Source organism: Prionailurus viverrinus, chromosome D1, assembly GCF_022837055.1.
Source record: "Prionailurus viverrinus isolate Anna chromosome D1, UM_Priviv_1.0, whole genome shotgun sequence".
In the NCBI taxonomy this organism is placed as follows: Eukaryota; Metazoa; Chordata; class Mammalia; order Carnivora; family Felidae; genus Prionailurus; species Prionailurus viverrinus.
In genome coordinates, this window is record NC_062570.1 from 56,962,781 (window position 1) to 56,984,963 (window position 22,183).

The 22,183-nt window shown below is 45.4% G+C and overlaps 1 protein-coding gene and 2 non-coding genes across 3 annotated transcripts; all 3 read right to left on the minus strand.

Annotated features, from left to right (window-relative positions):
- Positions 1-6,667: 6,667 nt before the first annotated feature.
- RPS3 (ribosomal protein S3) lies at positions 6,668-11,967 on the minus strand. The gene is made up of 7 exons (XM_047823647.1): positions 11,897-11,967; positions 10,564-10,694; positions 10,200-10,293; positions 9,646-9,740; positions 8,042-8,229; positions 7,387-7,583; positions 6,668-6,740 (listed from the first exon to the last, which is right to left on the minus strand). The coding sequence occupies exons 1-6, from the start codon at positions 11,924-11,926 to the stop codon at positions 7,390-7,392; spliced, it is 732 nt and encodes a 243-aa protein (XP_047679603.1). The 5' UTR covers positions 11,927-11,967; the 3' UTR covers positions 6,668-6,740; positions 7,387-7,389.
- On the minus strand, positions 7,688-7,832 carry LOC125147267 (small nucleolar RNA SNORD15). The gene has a single exon (XR_007145098.1). It is a non-coding gene; the product is annotated as a small nucleolar RNA SNORD15 (small nucleolar RNA).
- On the minus strand, positions 10,851-10,999 carry LOC125147268 (small nucleolar RNA SNORD15). The gene has a single exon (XR_007145099.1). It is a non-coding gene; the product is annotated as a small nucleolar RNA SNORD15 (small nucleolar RNA).
- Positions 11,968-22,183: the final 10,216 nt, after the last annotated feature.

The window sequence follows — 22,183 nt, forward strand, 5'->3', positions numbered from 1 at the left end:
GGTCCCTACCCCACAGATAATACCCAGAACAAAGCAAAAAAGGTGCTGTACTGCTTGCCCACTCAGGCAAAAGTCTGAGTGGAAAAGGTAAGATCTTGACATGGGCACCTCACCTGGGCTGGACAGTTCCTGTATGCCAAGCAGACTGCCCCATTTCCCCAACAATGACCCTTCATGCCCCCAGTGCTCTCCTGTGTAAGCGCAATGCCCTTTCCTGCCCTCTCTGCCTGGGCAGATCTGATACCCTCCATTCCAGAGCTGATCACTCTCCTTATGCCCCTTCCTTATCGGCCCCTCTTTTTTATCACCAGGCATATAGCCAGGCCTATATATGTGACGTCTCTAGTCTCCCTTGACATACCCACAGAATGCTTCTTGAGGCAGGAAAAGTGTCAGCTTTACCTCTGTATCCCCCAATGCTTGGAACAAGACCTTCCACTCAGTACACTATACGAAGTTTCCTGGATTTCTATATCATAACACCTATGAGGTAGTACTATTTCCTCCCTTACCAATCAGGAAAGAGAGACTCAGAGTTATGAAGTGATTTATCTACTAATGTCACTGGCCTGGTGAGTGGTGACAGCGGCAGGATTCCACCCTGGGTCCAGCTATCTATAAAGCGTGCTCTCTCCATGCAGCCTTGCCCAGGCTCTGCTAAAACAGTGTTGAGTGTAGCACAGGAGTTGTTTAGAAGTGGAAGATACAATAGTCCCCCCTTATCTGTGGGGGGATACATCCCAAGATCCCCAGCAGATGCCTAAAACCACAGTTGGTACCAAACTCTATGTATGCTATGTTTTTCCTATACATATATACCTATGATAAAGTTTAATTTATAAATTAGGCACAAGTAATAGATTTAAAATTAACTAATAAAGTATAAAATTATAATACACTATAACAAAAGTTGTGTGAATGTAGGCTCTTTTTGTACTAACTTACCTGTCTTGTGATGATGTGAGATGATAAAATGCCTACAGGATGAGATGAAGTGAAGTGAATGACACAGACATTATGATGCAGCATTAGGCTACTATCTACCTAAATCAGAAGGAGAATCTGCTTCCAGAATACAGCTGGTCTTGGGTAACTGAAATCGCAGAAAGTGAAACCATGGATAAGCGGGGGTGAGGGGTGGGGGGGACTATTGTGCATCATTTCCACCATGGGAAACCCCAGCCTGATGCGATACTGTCCCTGCCCTTAGGGGCTCCCAGTTGGATGAGGGGAGACGTGGTTCATCTCCCTGGTGAGTCAGGCTCACCAGAATACAAGCAAAAGATTTTACACTAGTGTCCTAATTTTCTAGGACTGCAGGTTAGACCAAGACCATATACAGAGGGCCTCCCTGGCTCCTAGCCCACTGCTTTTTGTGCCCCGCCCCCCACCCCAGGCTGCCTGCTGAATGGGACCGTTAGTGCCCAGGAGGAAGCCAGACCAGGAGTCCTGAGTATGACTCCTTAGGTAAATGGGTTTGCCATCCTCTCCCCAGCTGAGAACAGACTTAACTTTCTGTATACCATCAGAAGCCACTGGACCCAGATTTAGTTTTTGAGTTTCGTTTTTTAAAAGTTCTATTTGTAAGACTTAGTATTTTATGACTGTTATTCTTTCTTAGTGGGCTTCCAAAGAACAATGAGAAATTTACTTACTTTTTAAAAACAATAAAACTCATTCTATCTTGCACTGACCATACAGATTCATTAGATTCATCTATAAATCTAAAATACATTATGAGATCATGATGAATTTATTTTTCCTGTATCTTGAAAGATTTTGCTGTTTAATCATCCTAAAAATTATTTCACATTACTCATCAGTTATTCCCAAACAAGACTACAATGATCAAATGGAAGAATGATGGTATTGCCTAGAAGGAAGACACAGTAGTGAATAAATCATTACTATTACATCATCTTTCAGTTTCCATACTAAATTTCCTATAGTGCATATCATCTTTCAAGAAGGTATAAAAGAAGTTGAGACGTCAGCTGAGAACTCAGGATCTTTCATTCTCTGCCCATAATGACAGAATGCCCAAGAGAAGGAAACTGACAGAGGACATTTCACACTTAATACAGACAAACCAGAAAGTAAATGCAGGGACACGGCAGCACTCTCATTTCTGGGGATGCAAACTGGTCACATAAGCAAAACCCCGCGTAGATGAATTTTCTCAAACCCAAGAATTGGTGAGTGAACAACCTATTTCTAAAAATATAAAGGATATATGGCATTTTAAGTCAATCAACAGGAAGGATTTCATTACACAGTATTTGACAAAGACCTGTACCATCCTATTTTGTACAATACTCATCTTTTATGATGCCTGTGCCCCAACATTTACTTGATATAGTTTGTTACAGTTCGTTAAGTGGAGACATGCTGAGGCAGTTGTGTACTAAGGTGACTATAGGGAAACAGATGCTGTAGATGTTTTAAAAATTCATTAGATTGGTCCTTCAAATTGATCTTTATAAAATCAAAAATGTTTTTAAATTATGGAGCAAAGAAAATGTCTTTTCAACATTATGAGCTATCAAAAAATTGTAAAGTATTCCATGTAGACAATGCAAGTGCAAAACTGAACAAAACGTAAACCAAAAACCCAGAAGCAAGAAGCTAGAGTCTACTAGAGATATATTTGAAACCTGGGATCAGTAGTTACAAGATGAATACATTCCAGCTTCACACAGGGTGGCTGATGAGCATTTAACCACGTTTAAGAGATGGTGCTCATTTGGGGTATGTTGTCTCCCAGGCAAGGAAAATACAAAATTGTTTAATTCATTTATGTATATACATACATATACATATCTATTTTCATGAATATATGAATGAGTTTTATTGACATGTAATTCACATCCCATAAATTCCACCCATTTGAAGGGCAGAACTCAATGGTTTTCAGTATATTCAGAATTGTGCTAATACTTGCTAAAATTTTAGTATTTTTAGAGCCACCTGGGTGGCTCAGTTGATTGTCTGATTCTTGATTTCAGCTCAGGTCTATATCACTATTCTTGGGTTCAAGCCCTACACCAGGCTCCTTGCTGACAGTGCAGAGCCTGCTTGGGATTCTCTCAAAAATCAACTTTAAAATTTTAGTAAACACTTCAATACTTGTAAAATATATAACTGTTTCCCACTTTCCCTTTATTCTTCCGTAAATTATTTGTAAAGTGACTTAAAATTTAAAAGATATGGTGTCTATTGGACCTAGATGGTAAATAGTGATGGCTAGTCTTCCTGTCGTATTGAGGGAAAACCAGTGAGGAAAGCTCCATCACCTCTGTTCCTCTGTCCCTGATGGGAAAGTGGTCCCATTGCTGGGTCTATGCTCTCCCTCTAAAGAGCAAAAATATTCTCAAAGACAAGGGAAGCCCTCTACACGGTCAACAACTTACAACTCAACACTCCAGCTCCTCTGATTCACCACACAAGACTGGCAGGTACAGGCTGGTCATAGGGGCAGTCCACGGCCAGCCAGTGAGGGTGGAGGGTGAGATGAACCCATCACAGCAGCACTCCTCCAGCAGTGGACAAAGGCCCAGCTGCACCTGGCCGGCTGAGCTGCTAGTACAATACAGGACTGAGCAGCAAAGGTGTGGTCTCATTTCCATTTCAGAGCCACTGGAGCCTCTTACTTGTAAAAATTTGAGTTTAGAGTAAGTTGTTCCCAATCTAGGGCTTCATGTCACTTGTCAAACCCTAAGTAAGATCTTGAGATAGCCTAAGAATTTTCCAAAGCCTAAGAGAAATCATACATTCCTTCCTCTAATATGCATCATGTGGGCTAAAGTTGCTATAAAATGAAATTAGTGACAGAACTAGCCCATTGTAGGGATGTGCAGATTAATGGAATGTTTACAGCAAGCTCAGGGAATATAACAATTTTCTCACCAGTCATGCTGCTTAACAAGTTATACATGTAGTTTTTGATCAATAACAAATAGGGAAATGGTTTGTTTCATGAATAAAATAACATCAAAATCTCATGTCCCTGAGGAGGGAAAAATAGTAAGAAAAACTATTTTTTTAGGTTGAAAATGTTGACTCTAAATGATACTTAAATGACTTACTGCTCTGGTGTTTGCAGGCCCTAACACAGAACAGCTACATTTATACATAGCAAACTCAGGGCTCAGAAACAACCACTAGGTGGGATGTGGCATGGTAAAAGGCCAATTTCAGCACCTGCAGAATGTGGTAACACCTGATCAGCTATGCCCACTTCCCAGCAGAAGCAGAAAGCCATCTCTATGGTCAAGGCCCTTAGGATGGGGAGAATCCAATACCATGAAGTTAAGCTACTAATCATTTCTAAGAGGATTTGCTTAAGTACTAATAGTAACAACATCCAGTACACTCAGAGGACTTCCTATGGGTCAGGCACTGTGCTATGAAATCACATGCTCAAGGCTGAGAGGACATTGATGGGCCCATGCTCATACTAAGTAGTTAACCTGGTTTTGAATGACTCTGGCTGGAAGGCCTGGGCTCTCAGCTGTTGTCTCTAGAGATAGTACACTAGATGATATGCTACAGACAGGTATTGTTAGATCTTCAACTCCAACAGACTGGAGAGATACTGATGGGAAAGATTCACCGGTGCCTGTGTCACATTTGAATCCAAGTCTGACTGCAAAGCCCAGCATCTTCCCACGTCTCCTTTTTAAAGCACTCTGCAGAAAAAGGTTATCCCCATCCCCACCAGGCTTGTACATTCCTGTAAGCCTTTGTCTAATTTCCCAATTAGATGAGACTGGCTGACTGCAAGTAGGGGTTGAAGGTAACAGACTCCACACATTATCACTCTGCTGTGGGATAGAGCAGCCTGTGACAACAGTGACCTTTCTGTCTGGATGCTGACCCCACCCCCCCACCCCCACCCCCCCCACCAAGAAACCCCTTACCCATTGTCTTCTGGTGCCAACAGTTTTTGTACTTTCCCTGGTTCTCCATATTGAGTGTTGCCCATTGATCTGGGACCCTTGCTTGGCCCCTGGGCCTATTCTCAAATTCTCACATTCCAGCTTTCAGCCTCCCTTTCTTCACCTGAGTAACTCAAGCTTTACACATGCACACTAATAACCTGCTACTTTATTCAAGGCATTTTATTCTTCCCCAAGCATCTACTTTGGTACTTATTTCCTGCTACAGCACCCCCTGGCGGGGAGTTACATAACAGTACGACTGAACCCCACACACCAACTTTCAGTTTTAAGTGGATTGGAAGTTAAGGAATTTAATCACCCCATCTAATATACAAAGACCTGTGACTGGCTGTGCCAGTACTAGATACTAAGGTCTTAGATGACCAGGACTGCCTTAATCTGTTTCTAGCACCAAATATTCTGGATGCTTATATTAGCTGAACTAGTTTCACAACAAAAATCCCCTCACAACCAAATTACAGAAGTCCAAAAATACAAGAATTAAATAGCCTGGCTCAACATTTTCAGTAAAATTACAAAATGCCATTAGTTTTACGCATAAAGGATAATTAAGACTTTATGATAGCTACCTATACTGCATTAGATTTGGGGGTGGGCACAGACTCACTTAATCAAGGCACTCAAATCTCACTTTACTTGTATATAGTTACTGAGGAGGCCCAATATCAGGCCTGACTGCTCATAACCACCTCACCCTCAGCCCTTCCCAGAAAACTTTCATCAGCTTGAGAAATTGTCACCTCAAGTTCAGAAGCATGGGGAAATAAACATTCATTTTTGTATTTAGGCTCTGCTTCCTAATGATACAATACATTCCACTCCCTAGAACACAGTAAGCAGTCATTAGCACATTAGCTATCCTAGAGGTTAGAGACTTCCAAAGGGGAGTGTCTCTACTAAAAACTGAAAAAAACAATGAGAGGTTACTTCTAGATAAAGTAAGGATAAACATCAAAGGCCCCTGAAAGGGGGAGGGCAGAGACACATTTGTCACTGCGTTCCCAATGTAACTCATGCACTAGTCACGTAGGATTTTCCTGCCAGCCTGTCCTGCACTAGTTTCACCTGAAGAAACTAGGAGAACTCAATTTCTTAAAGCCCATCAACAGAAAACGCTTCAAATATGACAAACTGTAGACATGTAAATGTTCTTCTAGAGTGTAACAGCTCAGAGGACTGAGCATAGAAATGTGGATTCTAATCACAGCTCTATGCTGCTTAGGAAAATGTATTTCAGCATTTTAGGCTCTTCAGTAGCACAAGCAAATTCCCTTTACACTTTAGAGATACTCAGGATTAAATGAGAATAATGCAGAACACTACCTATAGTGTATAATGACCCAAAATATAATGGAATGGGCAAAATAAAACACACTCATTTTCTATGTGCAATACAGATTCCCTTATACATCAGAGGAAAAAAAGCCATCTTAATCATATCCCTCTTCTAAACCTGTAACACCAAACTGCAGGTGAATGAATCAAAGTGCTGTCCTATTAACCATCAGCCTTCAGCTTTCACCAGATTTATGGGATATTGGGTCTGATTAACTCTGCTCGGCTCCTCCTGTTCTGGCTCCTGCCTCATAAGCACAGCTGAAACCAAGGATTTCCTGGCAGCCGAAAGAATCAATCAAGGAATATTCCCTTGGGGCAATAGAATTATCAGTCCAAATAGTGGACCTACAGTCCATTCAGGCCATGCGTCTTTTTTAAAGATTTTATTAGAGGTCTTTAGAGAGCAAAATCCAAACTCCAGATCCAGCTGCCAAGAAGACCCTGAAACAGAATAAAGCACAACAATAAGAACAGAATCTTCACCTGAATATTGGGTTCTTTCATTTCCCATTTAGGGTTTGTGTGAATATATACACAGAGAACACCTAGAACACACAAGAGGTGCTGGGCATAGAAGAGGCTTGATGTTACTATTTTAACTGAAGAGGCTGCTGAAGAACAGGCAACTAATAACTAACAAGAGAGCCTTGATGATTTTAAGCAAATAAAGGAAAACTTATTTCAAACACAGTAAACATAGGAATTTTTTGAGAGACCATGAGCAGGGGAGAGGGGCAGAGGGAGAAAGAGAATCTTAAGCAGGCTCCATGCTCAGCATGGAGCCCAACACGGGGCTCGATCCCACAACCCTGGGATCATGACCTGAGCTAAAACCAAGAGTCAGACACTCAAATGACTGAGGCTCCCAGGCACCCCAACAGAGGAACTTCGTTAAGAGATGGAAGGCAAATACTCCTTCCAACAGAATCCCTGGGTAAATAGGCCTCTGGATCCAACCTGTGTCGTAAAGCAAGTATAATCTAATTTTTATGTATCAAGTGCTTACCACAGTGTGGGATATAGAATTATTAATAGGAAGACAGGGAATAGGGTCTTACTCTACCCCAAGAGGTCCCTGGAGACATACCTATTATGCTGTGGGTACTGGTTGAGGCATGGCAGGCGGCTCGGGTTTCCCACCTTTCTGTTCTGAGATGGGGGTGGTGGGAAGGATCTCATCTTTGGGTTCCACAATGCTCACATGATCTGGCAGGGGCTTCTTAGGGCCAATCTTACCACTTGGGTCCCAGGGAAGCATGATCTTCACTTTGATGCCCAGCACACCTAGAAGATGCCATAGTTAGAATCTAGCTGGGGCTGCACCGATCCCATGATAAGACAGGACAGAAAGAAGAGGACAGGTTACTCAAGCACCCCTGGGTCTGGTCCCTTCTCAGACAAATGCCTCTAATCAATCAATGAACAGGACACTTTTGCAAAAGGAACCCATGCGCAGCACCACAGAACGTGGCACTGACAAGGACCAAGAGCAGGATGTGACCTTTCTGACTCGTCATCGTATCATCACCGAAGGGTACACAGGTGGCTAAGAGCAAACCAACTCTCGGATCTGACTGATCTCAGTAATTCTCACAGTTCGATACAACACGTTAATCAGTAAACCCAAGGAGTATCAACATGCTCCACTACTCCCAAAATGAACTCCCCAAACACTGCGGTGTGCGTGGAAAGCACATCTATCTGCTAAAAGCCCTTTGCCCCAAGCACTCCCAGCTGCTTACCCTGTCTGAGCAGCACATGGCGCACAGCAGTATCAACATAGTAGTTAACAGGGTCCCCGCTGTGAATCATCAGGCCATCCACAAACTTCATGGATTTAGCCCTCTGCCCTCGGAGTTTCCCAGACACCACGACCTCACAGCCTTTGGCCCCACTCTCCATGATGAACCGCAGCACACCATAGCAGGCCCTTTGGGAGAACAAGAGACAGATACCCACCTATCATCACCAAAGATAGGGATTGTTCAAGCCCACCACACCCCACCATGTTAAAAAACGGATACAAAAAGCACAAGACTTATTGGTCTGCACTATCTTCAACGTTCCTTTAATGGAGAATAAATTTGACCAGAGCCTGGCAATTCTCCTTCATTCCCATCACACCTCATCTTAGGCTAATTCCTTAGGGAATATTTACCAAATTCTTCTAACCACATGCTTCCCAGCCTTGGTTGCACATTAGGATCATCTCAACAAGATTAAAATAGAACAAAAAAACCTGTGAAGTCTAGACCTCACTCCAGGCCAATTAAACGGTGAGGGTGGTAAAACTCAGCATTTCACAATCGGGTAAGCACTCAGTTTAAGAACCCAGAAATACCCCAGTCATTGAGTGGCCCCTTATCTCCAGAATTCACATTCATTAGGAACCCTAACTACTAATGTGGGTTCCTAGCCACCTTGACTAGAGTGCTGGAAAAAGAGGTTTCTAGGCCTATACACTGACAGCCTTAAAATATCATGCGCCCAACTCGTTTATCACCGCATACCCTGGGAAATACTAATTGGGAGAGCTGGATGCCACTTTAGACAGGGAAGGGAAGGTAGGACCCGGTACGCTAGGATCTAGGCCCCTTTGCATCATCTCATGTAATCACCACAAAAAGGAGAGGTGGATGTAATGACCTCCATTTACAAATAGGAGATCCGAGGGTCAGAAACTCAGTAAGAGGCTCAGGTCTCAGAACTTCCAAGTCAAACTTCTCTGTGTACAAAAAATTACCTGGACCAGGTTGCTGGGCCACACCCCCACTTTCCACTTCAGTGGGTGGAGACTGACAAGTTTTATTTCTAACAGGTCCTCTGATGATGACAGTGACGCTGGCCCAGGGACCAAGCTTTTGAGGACCACGGTTCTAAGCGGCGTGGCTGGTACTCAAACCAGGCAGGCAGCCTTTTTTAGAAGTCCTGCCTACAGCCTTTCCTGCTACCTATTTCCCCATCAGGTCAACGTTCCTAAAGCTCAGCTCTCATGTCCTTCCCCTGCTGAAAAACCTGCCAGGGCTCTGCATGACGTACGGCCTGAATTTCAAACACCCAAGCAAGGCATTCCGATAACTTCACAAATAGTGAAACTACACAAAGAACTCCTACTGAAATCTTACCAGTAGGCCCAGCTCCAGAGCCATCTAGCCACCTCATGGCTTTACAGTCCATCCCTCCTCACAGCACTATCTACATACATACATACAGATAAGCTCTCCCATCAGGACTATGTCTCACCTCTTTATAATCCCTGCACTTAATGGACCTGAGTAACTTCAACAAGAATCCTAACTTCCTCTCCCTGGAGTTCCCTAATCATTAAAAGGTTCAAGACACTTACCTCCGCACAGCGAGGCCTCCTAGGAGTTTGTAACGCAGAGACTCTGCCTGGGCAATAGCACACAGACCTCTTGTGGCCACTTTTTCAGCATAAAGCTTTAAGAAGGAAACAAGTCACAGCCTTAAACCAGTGTTTTCTACAAAAAACGAGTTCATTCATCATGCCAGCATGTTATCACTGTTGGCATCCCTCAAGTACTAAACACTTCTGCTACCCACGAGTAACATGCACTGTGATATAGTTTGAACCTTTCCTTATTGCCCTCCCACCCCTAGCTCCTTCTACGGCTACACCAACTGACGGGGTAGCCAATCCACTATACCATTATCATACCCAAACTGAACGTAAAAATCCCTTAACCACCAGAAATGAGAACAGGCCTATAAACTGAAGCCCACTGCTTATTAAGAGACCTTCAACAAAATACCACTCCATTTATAAAATTTAGTGATCATAACTAAGATCTACATGACGTTAAGAGTTTATAGAAGTACCACCCTAAATAACCATTTCCAGGACCACAGTTATCTCTGGCGTAAGCCAAGATCACTCACCTCTACACTGCCCTCAGGAAAACCAAATCTCTTCTGAACCACAGCGGTCAATTCTCGGATCCGCCGGCCCTTCTCACCCAGAACGTTCTGCGTCCTTAGGAAAATAAAGAGGGAGAATTTATAACTCTCACAAAATTCCGGACATGACTTTAAATCTTATATGCACGTGGTAGTAAAGTCTCATTCATCTGACACAAGGATATATAAATTCTAGATAACAAGAACTAGAATTAGATTTAAAATGCTGTTAATAAGAACCGTACGTTTACTACGGCCAATTCACTGGTTGTCCCCTTAAACGTATAGAATACACCGTCCTCACATATACAACTACAGGTGATAACCAGGAAAACTGAGTCTTCACCTGGTGGCCAAGATGATGATTTCTGTCCTGGTTGGTGTAACTCGGACCTCAACCCCGGAGTAGCCATCTTCAGCCAGCTCCCGCGTGAGAAACTCGTTCAGTTCGGCTTTGAAGATGCCATCAGCGACAAACTAACCAAAAGATAAAACTTGCAATTAGAACATGGATGCAGGGTCACTTTTTCCTGCCTAGTCCTTCTGCCAGGGCCCCTCTCATCAAAATTCCACACCTCTAACAACCAGCCCATCACCTCTCTATTACCCTTGTTCCATCTGGAACGGGGCAACCCTTCTCAGACAAATGCCTCTAGGTCGTCCTTTGGAAGTTACTTTAACCCGAGGGCCCTTAACACTGCCACAGAACGCGGCACAAAGTAGGGGCCCCCCGGACAAAGAGAAAACCTCCAGTCAGACTCGTCATCTTCTCTTCATTGAAGGGTTTTTAAGACGTGTTTATGTGGATGTACGTATACATGCTGAACGGAAAGCTGCCCCAAAAGGGCACGTTTACCACTCACTCACTCAGAACAGCAGAGACACTAACTACCCTCGGAACTGGTGAAAATACAGTGACTTAAGCAGTCCCACACAGACACAACTTGGACCATCAGAAGAACCCCAACCACGTTATCTTGCAAGTACCTGTGGTCTTACAAAACTGGCAAGTCCTAACTCGAAAAGTGTGTGGATCTACGAGATGTTATGCACACACAAAAACGACAAGCTGCCTCTTTCTAAAGCAAATGGGTCTTTACACAGTTCTCGCCCACGGAAAAGCGAAAAGTTAAAGCTCGAAAAGTTCAAGTTCTCCCCGGGTCTCCTTCCTCTCTTCCTCCAGGAGTTTCCTTTGGGCCCCAGACGTAGCAAGAAACTGACAGTAGCTTTTCCAATTGAGGTCTTTGGGGTCAGAAGGCGGCATCCCGCCACGAATAAAGCACGAATACGCTGCTCCCTCTCCTACCCAAAGCCACAGTGTGAGCCGTGATGGGAAATGGCTCACGCTCCCCACATAGCATTCGTTTAGTAAAGCTATCTGTCGACCAAGAAATGTTCATAAGCGCTTTCTCCGGCGCAGGAGGGGCGCCCGGCACTCATCTCTGCTCTCTGCCCAGAAGCGGCAGAAATGTCTCGCTGCCTGACTTCCGCCTCCGAACTGCGCTCGCCCAGCCCGGGGCCCGCGTTCCATCCGCCGCCATCCGCAGCCCGGGGGAACGCCACACGGCCACGGCCGCTTCCCGAGGCAGGACCCAAAGCCGCAAGTCTTGCGAAGGCATCGCCACAAGCCCCGACCCGCGCGGCGCCACGGTTCCCCGGACCGGCCCTCAGGGTCTCACCTTCCTCTTCTTGGAAATTTGCACCGCCATCTTGCTGCCGCGCACCGCTGAAAGGAAAGGAAGTGGCTCGCCGGCGGAAGTACGTATAAAGGGCGCGAGCGACGACAAAGAACTGCGCGACGTCAACCCCTGTGGGCCCTCCTGGGAATTGTAGTTTTTAGGAAAGCGTTAAAGGGGAGGCGGGGAAGAAGGGTAATGGAGACCCCTATAGGCAGAAACAGGAAGAGTAGCAGATCAATCAGAACTTTGGAACTGCAGGGGAGCTTACAGTCCAACTCTCATTAGCGTAAAAGTGAGCAACGTGAGACACAGAGATGGAAATTACAGTTACAAGGTCATACAGCAACAGCATGGAATCCTGGTCCCTACACTATACACTGTAATAAAAAGTCAGCTGAAAGCCCTCCATGAAATCCGTTTAGGTGCCCAGCTCTTCCAATCTGTGACCATTTCCTGTTCCAAATGATGACACTAATAATATCTAATATTTATTAAATATTCTAGGGACCGTTCTATGCCCTTTATGTTATGAACTCATTTACCTGTACCTTACTTTCATAAAGTCCGTTAAAACTTGTAATGGAAGTCGCAAAAATAATGGTTCATGGGCTCACAATTATTCTTCATCTAAAAAATTTTCCCCTTACATTTTGAAATTTTCAAATGTACAGAAAAGTGGAAAGGACTGTGCATATGTGCATCACCAAGGCGCCCAACTGACACCTTTGCCGTATTTGCTTTATCAAGCATCTATCCATCCCTCTATCCACCCAACAGTGCATCATTCGATGAGTTTCAAAGTAGGGGCACCTGGGTGGCTCAGTCAGTTAAGCATCTGACTGCAGCTCAGGTCATGATCTCACAGCTCGTGAGTTTGAGTCCCGTATCGGGCTCTGCGTTGACAGCTCAGAGACTGGAGCCTACTTTGGATTCTGTGTCTCCCTCTCTCTCTGCCCCTCCCCCGTTCACACCCTGTCTCTCTCTCTCTCTCTCTCTCTCTCTCTCTCTCACTTTCTCTCTCTCTCTCAAAAAATAAACATTAAAAAAAATTCAAAGTAAATTGCAGACATCAGCACACTTCACTCCGAAACACCTCAACAACAGTTCCATTGAGAAATAATTGATATACATCACTGTATAAGTTTAAGGCACACAGTTTTATTTACAAATATTGTGGAACGATTGCCATTGTAGTTCAGCTAACACCTATCATGTCATATAGATACAATAAAAAGAAAAGGAAGAAGAAGAAAAAGTTTCTCTGTGATGAAGGTGGGTTTTTTTTTTTTTTTTGCAGATGCATTGCATTTTATTGAATTGTGTTTTTTTTAATTTGAATTTTAGTTAACATACACTGCAATATTGGTTTCAGGAGGAGCAGTTTTATTTTATTTTTTTTTAATTTTTTTTTAACGTTTATTTATTTTTGGGACAGAGAGAGACAGAGCATGAACGGGGGAGGGGCAGAGAGAGAGGGAGACACAGAATCGGAAACAGGCTCCAGGCTCTGAGCCATCAGACCAGAGCCCGACGCGGGGCTCGAACTCACAGACCGCGAGATCGTGACCTGGCTGAAGTCGGACGCTTAACCGACTGCGCCACCCAGGCGCCCCGAGCAGTTTTATTTTAAAGTTGAATAGTTTGCCTACACTTAAAATCAGGACATTTCTCTGTAAAACTATTTTAGGCTTCTCTTAAAAATAGATCTAGCAGAATACTAGGCCCACGTTTCCTCGTGCAGCACTCTCCTTCCCTGTTAGATGGTGAAGGGCTTTCCAATGTGCCACAGCCCCTGGCAGCTTCGCTCATTTATCGTCTGGCCCTAGAAGCCATCTGAGCTTTTCCCCAGCACTAAAACAACTCCGATGCAAAGATCTGTCCTATAATCACAGAATTACCAGAGTTCTGGGGGCAGGGAGGGGAGCGGAGCAGAGAGACCAGGGAAAATGAAAAGAAGTAGATGAGCCAAAGAGATAGTTAGGCTGTGAACCCATGTATCTTGGTGATGGATTGCGGTTGAGGGGGGAGTTGAGAATGATACCCCAATTTCTGATGCCAGCAGTGGGCGCTTGGTGACAACCCTCACTGAGATGAGGCACCCAGGATCAGGCTTTTTTCTCCCCGGGTCATCTCCCTCTGCTCCTCACTCCCTTCCTCATCCAGCTCCATGGTTTGTCGATTCGGTGGTGCCAGGCTGATAAAGCGTCCGCCCTGATGAATCTGCCTACCTGACTTTTCTGTGCCCTCACACAGGACCTGGGTGCTGTGGGACAGCAGCAGCCTTGCATGCTGGGGTCAGAATATTTTCTCGTCCAGATATGCCCCTCATTTTCCCACGGTGCCTGTTGTAAGCGTTGCCAGACCAGAGCCTCCCCTCACTCTCAGTGATCAGCTTCCCTCCTAACCCCTGCCCCCGGTAGATTGTACAGGCAAGAACTGCCCCTCACCTGTCCTGCGATTGTGTGTGCCCTCCTCCCTGCTCAGGAAAGAGACCCTCTTCTTGCCCAAGGTCGACCGCCCCTCTGTGTTCTGGTTCAAGTTTAGTTCTGTTTCTTTGAGACCTTGTCTAGCAGTCATGCCTTCTCTTTCCTGTGATACTGTTCTTTTACTGGCTCTTTCCTTCCCCGTGCTAAATATGTCACTTCTCCCTCGTCGATCCCATAACCACCACACCTCATTTCACTGGGTTGGAATGGCCTGCTTATGTCCCACTAGACCGTCAGGACCAAGCCTGTTTTGTTCGTTATAACCAGAGCTTGGGATATGGCCTGGCTCGAGCCCAGTGTCAATAAACTTTGACGAGCAATCAAATCAATGCATGAATTCTGGTTTTAGATCCTTTCCTAGTAGCATGGTTCATACGAATTTGTTTGCAAGTGCCATTTCTGAACCAGGCTCTGGAGACTCAAAACTGAGCATCAGACCATGGCAAGTTCTTGGAGGTAAATCCACCCCGAGGCTCCACAGTAGCTCCTCAGCGGCACTAGGAGAGGCTGCCTGCCTGGGTATTGTCCTCTGGTTCCAGAAGGAAGCCCGTGAAGGGAGCCTTTGTCTTTATCATGATGCCTTACATTTTATCTAAGACCATTATAAGAAGATAATGTATTACTCAAAATAACACCACAGGAATAATAGTGGCCACAATACGCTGAACTCTAATAGAAGCAGAGACTGTGAGGATGCCTTAATCTCCCCTGGGACATCCAAAGTATAACCAAGGCTCACTGTGTGGAGCCCCCAGTGCCACAGAAGTGTCCTCGGAACTTGGAAGAGGGAGCCGTGGGTGGGAGAACACATATGGCCTTTTGGCCATGCAGGCCATGGCTGGGCTCTGTGAGTGCCACACAGATACCATCCTGAAATTCCAGAAGACCAAAGGTGTGGTTTGCCCTGGCATACATCCATGGAGGTAGGTGCAAGAATGCTCATTATGGGTCACCTGGGTGGCTCAGTCAGTTGAGTGTCTGACTTCAGCTTAGGTCATGATCTCATGGTTCATGAGTTTGAACCCACCATTGGGCTCACACTACCAGTGCGGGGGGCCTGTTTGGGCTTCTCTGTCTCGCTCTCTCTCTGCCCCTCCCCCACTTGCACCCTCTCCACCATCCCCCCTGTCAAAAATAAATAAACATAAAATAAAGAATGCTTGAGGGGCGCCTGGGTGGCACAGTCGGTTAAGCGTCCGACTTCAGCCAGGTCACGATCTCACGGTCCGGGAGTTCGAGCCCCGCATCAGGCTCTGGGCTGATGGCTCAGAGCCTGGAGCCTGTTTCCGATTCTGTGTCTCCCTCTCTCTCTGCCCCTCCCCCATTCATGCTCTGTCTCTCTCTGTCCCAAAAATAAATAAACGTTGAAAAAAAAAATTTTGAAAAAAAAAAAGAATGCTTGAGGTGGCTCAGTCAGTTGGATGTCCAGCTTCGGCTCAGGTCATGATCTCACGGTTCGTGGGTTCAAGCCCCACGGAGGGCTCTGTGCTGACAGCTCAGAGACTGCAGCCTGCTTCGGATTCTGTCTCCAGCTCTCTCTGCCCCTCCACCGCTTGTGCTCTGTCTCTGTCTCTAAAATAAATAAACATCAAAAAAATTTAAAAAAACAAAATAAAGAATGCCCATTATAGCAGTGTTATTAATAGTGAAAACATAAATTAAAAACAGCCCCAAAACTGCAGGGAAATGGCTGTGGAATATTATGTAGTCATTAAAGAGAATGAGGTGCACATATGAATAGAGCACCAAGAGATACTGCTACACCAGAAAAACAAATTGCAGAACAATATGGACTGTGCAATATCTTTGTATGGTAAAATAAAATATATATGCATATAGATACATCGAAGGATCTCTACCCAACTGATGGAGAGCTAAACCTACTTCTGGGAATGGAACAGTATTGAGGGAGGTGAAAGGGCTATTTACTTTATTGCTTCCCTTATAATAAATATATATATTCATTACTCGTGAACTTAAATACAAATAACAAAGAAAAAAAATGCAAGGGCCACATACATTTTGGATTTCTGACCACACGACCACTTGTGAAACAATGTGAATGCGCCAGCCTCCAGCACCAAATGCCATAATCCTTTCTTCTGATAGTTTAAGGTAAAGAAAAACGTTTCTTTTCTTAAATTCTAAAACTGTACTGTCCCATACAAGTAGCCACTGGCCTCACGGGGATGTTGAACACCCGAGATGTGGCTGGTCAGAGTGAACAGCGCTATAAGTATACGATGCACACCAGACTTCAAGGTATATATAAACGAAGAAATTCTCATTAATAATTTTTATATTGATTATATGTTGAGACAATAACACTTTAGACACGTTGGGTTAAAATATACTATTAAAATTATGTTCACCTGTTTCTTGTGCCCTTTGGGTGGCTCGGTCAGTTAAGTGGCCGACTTCAGCTCAGGTCACGATCTCACAGTTTGTGAGTTCGAGTCCCACGTCCAGCTCTGGTGCTGACAGCTCAGAGTCTGGAGACCGATTCAGATTCTGTGTCTCCCTCTCTCTCTGCCCCTTCTCTGCTCATGCTCAGTCTCTCTCTCTCTCTCTCTGTCTCAAAAATAAATAAACATTAAAAAAAAGAAGAAAAACTGGAATTACATATATGGCTCCCATCTGAGACCCTCAACGTTTCCACTGGATAGTGCTGCTGTACTCTTTTCCACTGCAGAGATCAATGGTGTCTGACTTCTTGTTTTCTTGGGATTGGGCACAGTGACTGGCAGGGCACAGGCAGTCGGCAACTGCCCACAGACTTACAGAACAGAGGAAAGCTCGCTTGGAGTGTTGACGTACCAATCTTGTTTCTCTGTTTGCCTGGGGCGTTGGGAAGCTCAGAGCTGAATTTCATGCTCAGTTGAGGTCCTAACAATGTGGGAAACAAAGGCAGAAGAAAAAATTAAATTTCCTGACAACTTACAGTCCACTGACAAGTCCTCGAGACGGGCAGAGTGACCTTCCTCTGGGAACCCAGCTGCTTCCATGATGACACTTTGCGAAGGGCAAGATGTGATCTAAGCCCAACCCCCGGGATCCCGTAAATCTACTTTAACATATAAAAATTCCTTTGGAAGCTTCCTTTATCTCTACCTGCCCCCCACCAACATATATGTTGGCAATCTTACTCCAAGCTTATGGCCCACTGATATACATCTGAAGGATCTCATGACTGAGGTCAGTAATAAATGACCTTTTCCTAACCCTGGCTAGCCCCCTCAAGGTCCTGGAGGCTTTGATTCCAAAATTCCTTAGAGACTTACGCTATCCCTAACCCTCTCCCCACTTGAAGGTATGTAATCAATCACCCGCCACAACCCCCGTGCAGCTCTTTCTGCAGGACACAGGTCCTGTCCTTGTGCTTTAATGAAACCACCTTTTTGCACCAAAGATGTCTCAAGAATTCTTTCTTGGCCACTGGCTCCAAACCCCAACCTTTTCCACATCACTAGGACCCCACTCTGGCCTGGACCCACTCTAGACAGGTGGAAGAGACCCATCAGGGGGCATTCAGGATCGTTCCTGCAGCTCTAGCATCAGGAAAATAAGACCATCACAGCCCTTCTTCCACATACACCCGCTCTCTCTCTTCCATAAACCGAGCCCACGTGATCCGGTGAATGAGTAAAGGTGAACTCAGCGTTCAGGTTTTTCTGAGTGAACTGCCTATGTAGCCCCTAGACCCACATGACAGGCTGGGGTATGGATTTAAATCCTTGCCTTTGGGGTTGGGCAAAACATTTCTCAGGTTGAATGACACTTTGGAGAAATTCCAAGTTTTCTCATCCAGCAGAACTTTTCCAAGCAACTTTTCAGGGTGGCATAGTGTTTAAGGTCACACACTTGAGCCAGACAGTCTAGGTACCCACCCCTGGTCTGCTGGTTTACTAGCCACGTGGCCTCAAACAGGTTATGCCTGCATCAATTTCCTCATCTATTAAATGGATGAAAATAATAGTAAACCCACCTCAACCTCATGGGGTGATTGTGGGGTGAAATGAATTAATACAGGCCAAATGCTTAGCACATAGTTAAGCACCCAGAACATAGTAAGTGCTCAATTAGCATTAGTTATTCCATGGATCCACGGCTTATGCCAGGTCCTGGGGAAACTGATGAATCTGACCCAGCCCCTGCTCAGATCTGGGATGAGGTGGAGGATACAGATAAATGAGTGTGATAAGCATCATAAGTGTCAAGATGGGGGCAATAGAGTACTGAGGGGACAGGATACTTGAAAGGATGTCACAGAGATCCAATCCTTGAGCTGAGGCTCACAAGACACGTAGGTGTTTGCCAGCCCAGTGGACACTTCGGGCAAAATGAAGGGGCTGACCTCCCCTCATTACGAAAATAGCTTTCTTTTCTGATTCAAAAAATAAAATGCATTCATAAAAAACATGGCAAAGAATAAAGAAGGAAATAAAAACGATGCTGTACTGGTTAAGCGGTGTAAACATATCGGGGCACATTGCCCCAGATCTCTCCTCAGGCAGTGAGATATATTCTCACGAATAGATGCGCAACTGCAGTGTCACGCAAATGGTGTCACCACAATGCACGGGGGCCATGAAGGATGCTGGAGCCCTGCCAGAAGGATGCTGAGGGGATGGAAGCAGGGTTAGAGGGGGGCATTGGGGAAATAATGAAGCCTGCTCGATCTGTTTTATATCCCAATGCTGCCACTTACAGGCTTTGTGATCTCAGGCAATTCATTAACCTTCTGAAGCTCAGACCCTTCATCTGGAAAGAGGAGACATCATCAGGCTTCCTCCAAGGGCATGGGACCAGCATGTGGTCTGGAGAGGTGGGGCCCAAGGACAGCTGTAACAAGGACGAGTAAGGGGAGGGCAGGCAGGTATGAAAGACCAGCCAAAGCCTTTCTGAGAGGGTGTCACCAAACCCAGCTCGAGGATGGGGAACACAAGTGGGGCACTAGACTCTGTCTAGTTTCACTTTAGAACGGGGAAATCTCACCTTTCCGCAACCTGCTCTTCCAAAGCTTTGCTTACTTTGCCCTCTGGCGGCCACAATCTGCAACTACAGCGCTTTGCTCAAGCTCTTTCCCAGAAGGGCGTGGGGCTGGGGCTCTTCCCAGAGGGTACTCCTTACCTCTTCCCCTGATCCACTAACCAAGTGAGCATCTCGGGTAGCCAAATGCAGGGGGCTGAGAATGTGGGAGAGCACAGAGCCAGGTAGGTGGGGATGCTCCACAAACAAGAGGCAGGAGGCTGGCTCCCCAGGATTGGACTAGTGAAACCACACATAAAAGACTGAACTTATGGACTCCCCTGAGGTGATGGGAGGATAGGAACAGGATGGTAAGAAGCCAGTGCTACCAGCTGCCCAGTTCCCTGCCCACAGCAAGGCCGTGTGAACGGCGGCTGGTTAGCTTGGAGACAAAGAGGGAAGGCAAGAGCCAAGAGCTGGCATGTAGCCAGCGCTGCTCAGGGGCAGGAGCCAGGCCTGGGGTATGGCAGGGCTGGCTGTGAGTAGAGAGAGCTCTTTCTCAGAGATCGGTGCTTTGGGCTTTTATAGAGCGAAGCCATTAGAACCAATTGATCTAGTTCTCCGGGCCCTGATCCTACAGGCACGGAAGGCCTGGAGTTCTGGCTGCAAGCAACCTCTGCTTAGCCTTGCACTTTCCCAGGGAGACAACAGACATAGCTGCTTCCTGAATGCTGCAGACTGCACACAGTCATTGAGCATGGGGGAGGATGGGCAGCAATGGCGTTGGCCCTGCGCTGCGGGGGGGCGGGGCCGGGCGGGGCAATGTCAATTAGCACAGCTGCTTTGGAAAGGTCAGTATCCTTGAGGAATGTCGATCGTGCATCCCCAAACCTCAGCAATTCCACTCCTGGGTAGGCAGCCTAGACCCCGGTCTTGAAAAGTTTGTGCTCATGTTCTCCCTACAAGAATTTGAAGGATGCGGTGATTCTTCGTACACTTCAAGTTGTGTAGAACTTTAACATAGGTAGAACTTTTCGCTGTAAGTTTAAATAAACTTGCAAAGACTATAATTTCCATCATCATCAGAATGGCAGCACCTTAAAATATAGCCGTTAGTCACTCTTTTAATATTACCCATAGGCGGGGCACCTGGATGGCTCAGTCGGTTGAGTGTCTGGCTCTTAATTTCCGCTCAGATCATGATCTCACGGGTTCGTGAGTTCAAACCCCGCGTTCGGCTCCTTGCACTGACGGTGCAGAGCCTGCCTGGGATTCTCTCTCTCACCCTCTCTCTCTCCCTCTCTCTGTCCCTCCTGCATACACTGTCTCTCCCAAAATAAGTAAATAAACTTAAAAAAAATAAAATAAAATAATCCATAGGAATATGAATGCCACAGTGATTTGATACCCACAATTATCCACTTAAAAAATACACAAACAAGTTTTTCTTGAACAGCTGCATATTTTATATTTATATTTTATATTCATCCTCTCTTTGAACTTATATTTTTATTGTGCACAACCCTGTGAATGGCTTCGTGCACCCTGACAAAGCCAGAGTTCCCTCGGAGTGGATCCATGACCTCTTTCTGGCAACTCTCCTTGCCCTCATTGGCCAAGCTGACTCAGGTTTCATTTAGCTGGGTGGTTTTCCAGGAAGACCCCAAACCAGCTGGGTGTTTTCCTGGCTCAGTGACCTACTGATATCCTTTCTTCCCATTACCCCCTGTTTACTCATCAAAAAGGTCTGAAATAAAGTCCTAGCATACAGGGACATAAGCATCTAGCGACAACACTCAGAATATCTCTGCTTGTGTAAAGAACAAGTAATTTTTAAAAAATGTTTATTTATTTTGGGGTGCCTGGGCGGCTCAGTTGGTTGAGCATCAGACTTCTGTTCAGGTTATGATCTTGCATTAGTGGGTTTGAGCCCCTCATTGGACTCCGTACTGACAGCTCAGAGCCTGGAGCCTGCTTTGGATTCTGTGGCTCCCTCTCTCTCTCTCTCTCTCTCTCTGCTCCTCCCCTGTTGGCGCTCTGTCTCTCAAAAAATAAAATAAAACATTGAAAAATTTAAAAAATGAATTTTTAATTATTTTTTTAGAGAGAGGGCACACGCACAATTGGGGGGGCAGAGAGAGGGGCGACAGAGGATCCAAAGTGGGCTCCGTGCTAATGGCAGAGAGCCCTCCATGGGGCTCGAACCCTTGAACCCCGAGATCATGACCTGAGCAGAAGTCGGAGGCTCAACTGACTGAGCCACCCAGGAGCCCCAACAAGTAATTTTGTATACAATATCTCCACATGTTGAGAATTTATAAGAGAACCAGGCACTATGCTAAGTACTTTATATATATTTTCCCCCCAAATCCTCACAATCCACTTTATGACCTATTTGCCATGATATTAACCCATTTTGCCAACCAAAGGAAACTGCCTTCTAAGACCAAAAACTCTAGCCTCCTCAAGAAAATTACTTATTAACATCCAGGAATTTAAAGGGTTATGCAATATTGATAATTTTCCACCAACCGGAAGCCACGTTGGGGAAGGGATACCCGTGACATCCGAATTGTATGCAGACCTGTTGAGAAGATAGGAACTAGGGACCAGGACATTTCTTAAATTCTTTCTGTATGGCAACTTTGAATTAAAATCAAAACTAAAATGAGGGGCACTTGGGAGGCTCAGTCAGTTAAGCGTCCAACTTCGGCTCAGGTCACGATCTCATGGTTCTGTGGGTTCGAGCCCTGCATCAGGCTCTGTGCTGACAGCTCAGAGCCTGGAGCCTGCTTCAGATACTGTCTTCCTCTTTCTCTGCCCCTCCCTCCCT

Bases quoted from the DNA above. Each gene is read 5' to 3' on its own strand.
- RPS3 (XM_047823647.1), bottom strand. From the start codon at position 11,926: ATGGCGGTGCAAATTTCCAAGAAGAGGAAG. The intron at 10,294-10,563 runs GTGAAGACTCAG...TATTTTCCTAAG, and splicing joins ATCATCATCTTGGCCACCAG to GACGCAGAACGTTCTGGGTG. The intron at 8,230-9,645 runs GTAAGTGTCTTG...GTTCTCCCAAAG, and splicing joins GGAGGCCTCGCTGTGCGGAG to GGCCTGCTATGGTGTGCTGC.